General features: G+C 37.9%; 3 protein-coding genes and 1 long non-coding RNA gene across 4 annotated transcripts; 3 read left to right on the top strand and 1 right to left on the bottom strand.

Annotated features, from left to right (window-relative positions):
• Positions 1-3: 3 nt before the first annotated feature.
• LOC122415120 (actin-like protein 6B) lies at positions 4-2,958 on the top strand. The gene is made up of 6 exons (XM_043426990.1): positions 4-32; positions 177-371; positions 855-1,292; positions 1,466-1,806; positions 1,884-1,979; positions 2,085-2,958. Exons 1-6 carry the CDS (start codon positions 8-10, stop codon positions 2,247-2,249), a joined length of 1,260 nt encoding a protein of 419 aa, XP_043282925.1. The 5' UTR covers positions 4-7; the 3' UTR covers positions 2,250-2,958.
• Cln3 (CLN3 lysosomal/endosomal transmembrane protein, battenin) lies at positions 2,385-7,915 on the bottom strand. The gene is made up of 7 exons (XM_043426991.1): positions 7,744-7,915; positions 5,257-5,423; positions 5,005-5,156; positions 4,280-4,772; positions 3,969-4,118; positions 3,683-3,823; positions 2,385-3,489 (listed from the first exon to the last, which is right to left on the bottom strand). Exons 1-7 carry the CDS (start codon positions 7,760-7,762, stop codon positions 3,358-3,360), a joined length of 1,254 nt encoding a protein of 417 aa, XP_043282926.1. The 5' UTR covers positions 7,763-7,915; the 3' UTR covers positions 2,385-3,357.
• LOC122415129 (uncharacterized) lies at positions 3,753-7,319 on the top strand. Its single transcript, XR_006261867.1, has 2 exons — positions 3,753-3,873; positions 6,124-7,319. It is a non-coding gene; the product is annotated as an uncharacterized lncRNA (long non-coding RNA).
• A 770-nt stretch (positions 7,916-8,685) lies between the features above and the next one.
• LOC122415123 (putative tRNA (cytidine(32)/guanosine(34)-2'-O)-methyltransferase) lies at positions 8,686-10,665 on the top strand. The gene is made up of 6 exons (XM_043426993.1): positions 8,686-9,190; positions 9,294-9,363; positions 9,445-9,632; positions 9,720-10,044; positions 10,123-10,192; positions 10,374-10,665. The coding sequence occupies exons 1-6, from the start codon at positions 9,070-9,072 to the stop codon at positions 10,626-10,628; spliced, it is 1,029 nt and encodes a 342-aa protein (XP_043282928.1). The 5' UTR covers positions 8,686-9,069; the 3' UTR covers positions 10,629-10,665.
• The last annotated feature ends 5 nt before the right edge of the window (positions 10,666-10,670 follow it).

The following is a 10,670-nucleotide window of genomic DNA, read 5'->3' on the forward strand; positions in this document are numbered from 1 at the left end:
AGATACTATGAGCGGCGGTGTTTACGGCGGAGGTAAAAGCCGGTGTTTTTTATTTTTCCCTCATTTTAATTAATACGACAAAAGTTGAAGATACAAGATAGAACGACGCGAATGCGAACGAATCGTTCGTACGTGATACAATAGTTTTTATCTTATTATTCCACTTTTCCGTGCAGATGAAGTCGGTGCGATTATATTCGACGTTGGACATCAGAGCTTGCGAGTCGGTTATGGCGGTGAGGACAGCCCCAAAGCAGAAATTCCTACGAGCCTCGGCGTGTGGGACGATCCCATGGAAATCAACGAACCCGGACAACCCCCGAAAAAACGTTACAACATCGACGTCACCGCTATTCAAGTACGGCGTAAAGGTACAAACAATCGTTATTACGTTTTCGAACTTCCGGTTGTTTTGACACACGTATTCGTTTGATAATGTAAACAAGGCGTATTGAGGATTGAATTTTTTCTTCAGGAATAAATGAGATTTTTTTCAAGAAATTCAAAAATTTTGAATTAAAACTCTTTTGGAGCAAAACCACCATGACAAAAATAGTGGAAAAACGAAATAAAAATGGAAGCTCAATAATCTGATAGTTTTAACGTGTCATAATTGCAACAATAAAATTAATTTTATGATATACCAACGTTTAAAAACCCAAAAAGACTTAAATAAATTTATAGCATCACTGAAGAATCAATCACTTGAAAGATTGAAGCTGAAAACAGCACCAAAATTGTAGACTGATTTTTTTTTTTTTAAATATCAAATGCAATTTCTCAATTTCAATTTTTATAATTCTCGTGGATTTATCGTTTTTTAACGGATTTTCAAATTTTTTTACTTTCTTCAGATATGGAGATAGTGAGCATGATGAAGGACGGTATGATAGAAGATTGGGACATGTTCGAGCGTCTGGCCGAATACACGTACAAGCAGCGTCTTCACGCATGGCCGGAGCATCACCCAATTTTGATGACCGAATGTCCATGGAACACGAGAGTCAAGCGAGAAAAATTGCTCGAGCTAATGTTCGAGAAATTCAACGTTCCTGCTATGTATATTTGCAAAAATGCGGTTTTAGCGGCTTACGCGAACGGCAGATCGACCGCGATGGTTGTCGACAGTGGTGCCACTCACACGAGCGCGGTTCCTGTACACGACGGCTACGTCATTACTCAAGGAATTGTCAAGAGTCCACTCGGTGGCGATTTTTTGACCATGCAATGCAGACAATTTTTCGAGGACAGAAACGTCGAACTCGTTCCTGCTTGTTTCGTCGCTAGCAAAGGTTTTCAAACTTCATTGAAATCCCATTTCCTTTCATAAACTTTCTTTCAACTTCTTCATCTAACGTGCTCGAAATTGGACTTTTTAGTGGTTTTTTTTTTGCAGTTCCAAGATTTTTTGTTTTCATTTTTACAAAGGAAAGGAATGTTCGTGAAATTAAAAAATTTTTTTCAGAAATTGTACGAGAACGTGAAACTCCGCGTTGGACCCGAAAAGCTGGTCCAACACCAACGTCTTCCTGGCTGTCGTACATGGTGCGTGAGCTCATTCAAGATTTCCAGATGAATTGTCTCCAAGTTTCCGACGGGCCTTACGACGAGGACATGGCGAGTGCGTTGCCAATGAAACGATACGAATTTCCAACGGGCTATAACGACGATTACGGTTCTATAAGGTTGATGATTCCCGAAGCGCTTTTCGATCCGAGCAACGTGAAAGGCGTTGGTGCGAGTATCCTCGGCGTTGGACCACTCGTTACTACGAGTGTTGGCATGTGTGATATGGACGTTCGACCGGTAAACCAATAAATCGAATAAAACCTGAAAAAAATTATTGAAAATAATAATAAGCCATATTTTTAAATTATTTTCAGAGCTTGTACGGAAGCGTGGTCGTGACGGGAGGAAATTCTTGTCTCCAAGGCTTCAGCGATCGTCTCAACAGGGATTTAATCACTAAAACACCGCCGGTAATAATTTTGCAACTCGCAATTAATCTTTGAATTAGAAAACGTTAAAAGATCTTTTGAACTTTGTCAATTTGAACTCGTTTCACGATAACAATTCGATGGCAGAGCATGAGGCTGAAGATAATCAGCGCGAACAGCTCGAGCGAGAGGCGTTACGGAGCTTGGATTGGCGGTTCAATATTGAGCTCACTCGGATCGTTCCAACAAATGTGGCTCTCGCGACAAGAATACGAGGAATCAGGTAAGCTCATACTCGACAGATGCGCTTAGTTCTCAGGGAAAACGACATCGTGGGATTATTGGGAAGAGAAAGAAAAATATAAAACTAATACGTTCAAGATTCTAATTGAAACACACAAGGATCTGTGGTGGACTCATTGGGACGGAAAGAATCAAGTGTGCCAATACAACTAATTTCCAAATAATTATTACGCTAATACAATTAACGACAACAATAATACTAATAATAACAACAATATTAATATTAATTTAATAATAATCAACGAGGTTCCTATGAAAGACAATTAAAATGCGAAATCGAGAAAATTCTATGCAGTGTTCGAGCAAAGAAAAATACGAAAGGACAGAAAATGCGCAGACATTTTTTTACATATCAGGCTAAGGTGGTAGAAAAATAAATTTTCGAGAGTGAAAAAACGCGAAGTGTGAAAGAAATATTTGCAAGTAAATCGTACGAAATCGATCTAAGAAATAAACGAGAAAAAAAATTTTCTGAAATTCCAACATTTTCATAATTTCAACAATCATCGCACAAGTCGGGCCTATTATTCTGTACTGTATTGTCATTTTTGTAATATGTACAAACCACTTATACTAAGTATTTTGAAATATTGAAGAACTTATTTCTACATGATTCGACGATATGTTAAGAATTTTGTAATGCAAATTTCAGTTGCAAGTTTCTTCGATTATTTTGGCTTTTGGTAAACGAATATATTTTCGTTCGGAGAAAGATGAAGTCAAGAATTTTATTCACACTCTTTTCTACGGCCGAATTCAGTGATTGAATAGAAAAATATTTTTTATTTTAATTTTGCTTTCACAGTTGACCGTTTTTGAAGTTCGCCAAGATATTTTTTCATGCGGTTTGCATCTTTTCAGAATGTAACTCCGATTTCGTTCATTTCTTTTTCATAATTTTTCCATTTGTACTATGAAAGATAATTTACTAATTTTTCTACAATTGCATTAATTCATGTACATTATCATTTTTGTGTTATTTTTTCGTTTGTTTTTTATTTTGTCTTTTCCGTTGATTTACCGTCGAAGTTGGCGGTCCCGTGCGACCCGAAGGCAGTCGATCGTCCATCTATACAATTCGCAAATCCAGAGCTACGAAGGACATTTTTCGTTAACATCATCGAACTGATTTCGGTAATTTGCATATTGCTGTGTGCGCCACTATCGATATCCATCCAGACAAAGCAATTCCCAACGAGTCGGACATGCTCACGATTCCCAGTGAGACTTTGAGATCGTTCGATGGTACCTGAAATGAGAAAAAATGGTAAATATTATTGTACGAATTTGATCGTTGCCTTTTATGATTATTCGAGCATTTTGAGTACTGCCAAAAAGACTCTTTGAAATCGCGAAGGATTGAGTTGAATTTTCTTACTGTTTCAAAGTTTTTGGTTTGCACTTAAAAATTTAACTTTGCGAGTGCGAGTGCATTTTTTTACCTCGTCTGTCATTTTGTAGAACGTATTAACGTAAGCACCACCGCCGAGAAGACCTTCCCACAGAACGAGGATAAAAACGATCCAGATGTTTGGAATATAATAGAAAATGCTCTCGGTCAGGAAGAGAATGACGTTGATAAACTGAAAAACAGAAACATTCGTTATATTCGAAGCAAAAAACCATAAGAAAAGTGAGTACAAAAGCAACTTTTCAAAAATGTTTCTAATCTACTGTAAATTCATGAAATTTCGTAAGTTTCCATAGCACAGAACGCTTGGTTTTTACCTGGAAAAGAGCCATGAGCCAAATTCGTTTGAACGTGACGAATCCAGCGGAGGAGCGTGAAATAAAAACTCCGATTTGATAGTCTGCTTGGAGCCATCGATATTGGTCTTCGTGCGTCAACCAAATATTATCGAATTGGATCAACTCGTACTGAAAACGTTATTTATGCTGTCAAACAAAGTACGGTCAAGCAGAGGAAATTCTGATTCGAAGAATGCAGCGAAGCGAAAGGAACTTCACGCAAAGGTTTTCAGCCAAATTGAAAGAAGGAACGGAGAGCAATTGCAACTCGTTATTCGAAATATATTTACCAATCCCTGATTGATGAAATACTCGAAAAGATAAACGAGCCCGAGTGGCACGATGTATTTGATGACCGTCGGTACCAGGGCGAATTTCTCACGGAGAGTTTTGTTAGGAGCTTTTATTATTTCTTCTTGACTCTCGAGAGCGTACTTCGCCACTAAAGTACTCTCGTGGGGTTCGATCATGACAAGCCAAAACGCAGCAGCCTGGGCAACCGGTACGACGAGCATGACCAGAAGTGCTTGTTCGGTTGACATCACGACCCTCAGAGCGGCGTAAGAAAATGCACCGACTATCCCAGCACCCCCGGTGCCGGATGACCACGCCGCTATTCCATCCCTTCCGTACTTATGACCGAGACTTATTATCGTTGCCTCACCGAATCCTGAGGAAAGAGACGTCAACACGACCCCCATTATCGTCACCCATTGGACCTGGCCAAACGAAACTGCCAGGAAGCTCAGTATCGATAATCCCACACACGTGGCCATCCGGACGCTGCAACGAGACGTTCCAAAGTCTCAACAAACCGAAAAATCACTTTTTTCATTTAATCAAAAAGCAATCGAATGATTTTCGGTCATCCAAAGTTATTCGAATCCGGTTCGGCAATCATTGCGAATTAAATTCAATTCAATATTCAGAGGAATTTATATTCAAATACCGTTTGATGTTTGTCGTAGCTCAATTGTGAGATTGAGCTTCATGCAATTCGAATTTTGGCACTCACTTGACAAAAAATGGCAAAAATGGTGCTAATAGTTTGATAGTCAAAGAAGGCAATATATCTGCCAGCAAAATAGCTCCCGTCGATACTGCGTTGCATTGACGTGACGTAGGATCCGCTATGGTTGCGTTAACGACCGCTGTCTCTGTGTGCTTCTGTACAGAACGAGGAAAAACGTTTTTAATCCCATTATTACCGAAGGAAAATTAATGACCGAGCAAAACGGGGATGTCAAGAGTTCAAATCTGAACTTACATGGTCGCTGAATTTCGCTTCCAGAATGTCGTGTGCGGCGCTCAGCATCACAACGTAGCCATAATTGTTGCACAGTCCGAGCAACCAAAAGGCAATTATATTTCGCCATCTCGCTATTTTAGCTTCACGTTCCTGCGATTTTGTATCGCTCTCTGCACATTTTGTAGCTGTTTTTTTTTACAACATAAAAACAAAAAATTATTCCAAATTGAGAGCAAGAAACAAAGTCAAGCAACAACTTTTATGGCATTTTTTCTCATTGCAGGAGGAAATATTCCACGATTAGAATATTGTCTCTGCAGTGAATGAATAACCTTGTGGAATAATCCGTTATCTTGTCCGATAATGTGATAGGAAAATAATGATGATTCAAACGTCTTTTTAAAAATTATAATCGTCGATCATTCGAAAGAGTCGCCGAGGAGGAACGTCGGAGGATACAATTTAGCATGAATTTTGAGCTCGAGAATAAATACATTTCAATTACATATGAAGATGTGAAAATTACAATAATCAGACATCCGAAGAAATCTTCGAGCAAGAGGAACAACGACGCAGCATGCGATTCCACATGAATTTTGCACCCGAGCATAAATACATTTCAATTAGTAACGTACTGACACTCGAATAATCGATTGATCATCGGTTCTTCCATTCTCAAGAACATATTTACAAGAATAGACTGAAATAATTAAACGTTAATACAGTATTAAACTCAATTGAGTGGTACGTCAACGCTGATCAATCGAATTGGTTAATTAATTTACAAATGCGAATGTCAAGTACGAGAGTCCTAAGAAAACCTTCTTCAATTGAGAGGTTCAAAGAGTTTTCCTGGATTTTTCATTAGCGTCGTTTTTTTTTCAGCCCATGAACATCGTCGCCCGTCCATTCTGGCTCCCGGACATCCTCATCACACTGTTCTCTCTTCCTCGAACTCAAAAGTGTGCCACGGACGACAAAACACAAATTCAAAAGGGGCCTTCGATCTTAACGAGAGAAAACGACAGTTGGGAACAAAAAACAATTGAAATTCAGCAGGCGAATAGATCTCACGAAATAAGCAAGAGTAGCGACGTGTTTATGCTCATTAACCTCGACTTCATAGGCGCTTATGAGACTTGAGCGAAAATATCAAAGTCGCATCGTGTGGTCAAGGTCGAGCGTGTTTCAAATTATGATTGATAATTACAGGGACATTTGGAACTTTCATTATTTTTTTTCATTTTTTTCATTCTCGTATCGTACTCCAATGGAGAAATCAATCATTTTCGTTACGATAACAAATTGATTATTGTATCGAGAATAATTAATTTTTTGCTCCATTCTCGAATCGCATCATTATAGTACGCAAATCGTACAATTCATTAAACGAAAGTATTTTCAGAGTCTAACGACAGTAGGTGTGATTGGGGAGGAAAATTTTCATCTCCGCTCAAATAATCATCAAATCCTGATAAGCTTAATTCTCTGCGACCCAGCGAGCTTCATTTTTTTTATCAAACGTGTTTGTTAAGATCAAAGTGTAGATTGACTGATTAGCCATCGAATTATTGACACAACAGGTGACAGAATGTATTTTGTTTTCTCGAATTCACAATCGGGATCGAGGCTGTTGAACTCGCAGTGTACCTGACCTACATAACGTAACACAATTATATATCTCAGGCGGTCAATATTGATTTCCAGTTGAGAAAATGTGGAATTTCGAGTGAAAAGTTACTGATTATTCGATTTATTAAATCGATCGTAGATTCGATCGAATCATTTCTGATCGTAATAAATACGAGATTGTAAAAGCTTAAAAAAAGTGCTCGTCTCGTCCCCTGCGTGCGATCGAAAAGTATTCGAAAAGGAGCATTCCATTTTACGAAATATTTCCTCACGACAAATCGATTTTGTACGACACTTTATTAACGTTTTAATCGAAGTTAAAACAAAGATTTTTTTATCTGGTCCCTCGATCAATGATATTCATCACTGTTGCTTGTACGAAGGAACGAGTAAATCGTCTTTTAAGTGTTTGTATTAATGGAATAATACGAAAAAAAGTTGTCTGCTAAGCAGAACGATTCACGATTCATTTACGAATATTTGGTAGTTTTATTTACGTGTGTATGTATGCGTGAGTGTTTACACAACTGTTAAGGAAATTTGATGATAGCACTTCGAGCGGAAAACGTTGTCATAATTTTCTAGCTGAGAATATACTGACGCACGTGTGCTTTATCTTTGAAAATTGATGAGGGCTTGAAAAAAAATTCAAAATAACTAATTAGATGAAAGTTTTATTTTTTTGGTGAAGATAATTTGTATCTCTGGTGAAACAATTAGACATGGAGACTTCGTAGCGACTATTTATGACTCTAAAAACGATAAAAAATTATCAGCTCAGTGTGCGAGTTTGAAATAACGCGTCGAGTCCATAATTTATTAATTTTTTTTCGTTTTGTTACTTTTTTTCGTAAGTACGAAAATTCACTGTACCTTGTGACGGGATATCCATGTCAGCTTATTATTTAATCATTTGTTGTTTGTGCTTGGAATGTTTCTACAAATATGGCGAATAGCCCTTATTTGGTTTGTTTATTATAGATGTATTTGCCTTCTTTAAATTAGTTCAACGACGGAAGCACTCGTCTCGAAAAATCGCGCACATCCAAACTTGCCAGTCGTAAAAGAGATACTGAAGCGTCAACCCGCGTAATATGCGCGCCACCAACTCCAGTATCTCTCCCCGAAAGCTCTTTTTCTCGCTCCAGCCTCCCCCACTCCAACTTTTCGATTAATATTTCCCCGGAAATTTGTTCGTTCATCGATGTGTGAATGGAATAAAAAAACCCTTGCCTTGACTCCGGAACGCTCAACATTGACAGTTTACTATTTTTTTTCGATGATCGAAAAACAACGTTTCAATACTTTGTTCGAAACTTGCGCAAATATCGTTCATTTCACTACTTTCCAACTTTATCAGCACTTATCGAAGTGCTTATTACACAATTTGTGAACGTGAATAAAGATGTTTTCTATTCCTGCACTCAAACTCGTTCCTACGAATATATGCTTGCGAATTAACAATTTCTATTTGTATTTTGCATCTCTTTTTAATAAAGAATTCCGCGTGCTCAACAGCTGGTTTTTACATATGGCAACCTTCGAACAGCTGCGCTTCTTCATGACCGGTTAAAAGTTGCCACGAGTACGTGGTGGTCAGTTTTTTCGTTATTTACTTGTTGTTCTATTATTGAGCTATCGGAATTCTCACAAGAGACCTCGAAAATGTTGAATTAAATTTTGTACATAATTCATTTGTGATTTAATTCTCGAACTATTGAATCGATAAGAAAGCTAACCTCACATTTCATGAGGTGGGAAGAATGTAGAGTCAAATTAATGTTCAATTTTGGTTTTCAAACTAAAATACCACGATTGAAAAAAAATGTTTGATGAATTATTGTTACGTTATATCGATAATGAGAATCGATGCAGTATCCTTCGATTTTGATCTTGTTTAAAAAACAATTATTCGGTCGTTAATTTGACTTTGGAATTCGCTTTACCGCTCAACAATAAGCTCTCCTCTTGGCTGGAGGAAAGATCGAAGTTTTCATCCATCCACCCGTCACATGCGCTGACGGAAGGGAGTGAGCGGTGAGCGTCAGGAAAAAGAGAGAGGAATAAGTTTTGTCCAGACCACGGTAAAAAACACACAATATACATAACCTCAAAAAAAAAACAAGATTGTCCAAATTGTTAACTAGTTGAAAAAAAAAAAGAAAATCTAACGTGTGAAGTGGAATTCATGAATTGACAATGGGGAAAACTTCGAAAGACAAACGTGACATTTACTACAGACGAGCAAAAGAAGAGGGCTGGAGAGCAAGAAGTGCATTCAAGCTTTTACAGATTGACAGAGAGTTTCACATTTTTAAGGGTGAACCATTTGAAAATATTAATTATTTCTAACGCACAACACAACTCACCAGAAATTAATGGAAGAGTGATTTAAACAACAATTTCCACTCTTTCATTCTTAGGAGTAACAAAAGCTGTCGACCTCTGTGCCGCTCCAGGAAGTTGGAGTCAAGTTTTATCTCGAAAACTTAAGTACGGTTATTCGCAATGAATTATGGATTCTCCAGAAAATGCATTATCCATAAGTACTGAATTAAATTGAATTTTTTTCAGAGAAAACAATAAGGATGGGGGGTCAGCGGATCCTCAAATCATCGCCGTAGATTTACAAGCCATGGCTCCTTTAGATGGAGTCGTACAAATTCAAGGAGATATAACGAGTGTTTCAACCGCCGAACGCATAATTGCACATTTTGGAAATACTCAGGCAGATCTTGTGGTTTGTGACGGTGCACCGGATGGTAAGAAACAAATAATTTCACTAATTAGACGATATTTTATTCTTCCATGATCATTGTATTTTACTAACGAAATAATCAACTTTTCAGTTACAGGACTTCACGACATGGACATTTACATTCAATCGCAACTACTTCTAGCTGCATTAAACATAACGACTCATATACTGAGGCCGGGTGGTACATTCGTAGCAAAAATATTCCGCACCAAGGACATATCACTTCTGTACTCACAGATAAAATTGTTCTTCTCTCACGTGACGGCCGCTAAACCAAGTAGCTCGAGAAATTCGAGCATAGAGGCTTTCATCGTTTGTCAGGATTACAAACCGCCGGAAGGCTATAAGCCTCACATGCTCAATCCACTTTTAACTCACGAACCATTGAATTTTGACGAATTAACTGGGGTCAACAGGTGAATTTACAATTCAAGTCCAAGTTTCAGCATTTTTTTTTATTATTTACGCAATCTAAAAGTGTAATTTTTTCTCAGATACATCGTGCCATTTGTCGTTTGCGGGGATCTCAGCCAACCAGACTCTGATTCTTGCTATCCGCTGAAGGTGACTTTTCGTTAATGATTTATTACGAAACGCTTGTAGAAAAATACGAAATCCTACGAGAAGAATTCCCAACAATTATCGTAGATAAAACAAATATTTTCTCTCGTCGACCCACTTTTCTCCAACACTTATCTCTTTATCTCGTATAACGTGGAAACTGTATTTTTTTTTTATTATTAAGATCGATGGGAAGGATTACGAGTACCACGAGCCCAACCAATGTCCCCTGGAGCCGCCGTACGCAGAAGCTTCTGATTTATTGAAGAACGGGACTATAGATCTCAGGAAGCCAAATTCCAGCGTCGTACGTCATGACTTAGCGAATAAATTTTTAAAAGATTTTAAACTCGAAGCTCTAGCCACAAAATTGAATTGCGAGTCAGAAGATAATATAGAAAATCTGCTAGATCTCGAAAAATTGAACGTTAGTAATTAATTTTATGAAAAATACAAAAGATAATTGCACCAGATCATATCA

Source organism: Venturia canescens, chromosome 8, assembly GCF_019457755.1.
Source record: "Venturia canescens isolate UGA chromosome 8, ASM1945775v1, whole genome shotgun sequence".
NCBI lineage: Eukaryota > Metazoa > Arthropoda > Insecta > Hymenoptera > Ichneumonidae > Venturia > Venturia canescens.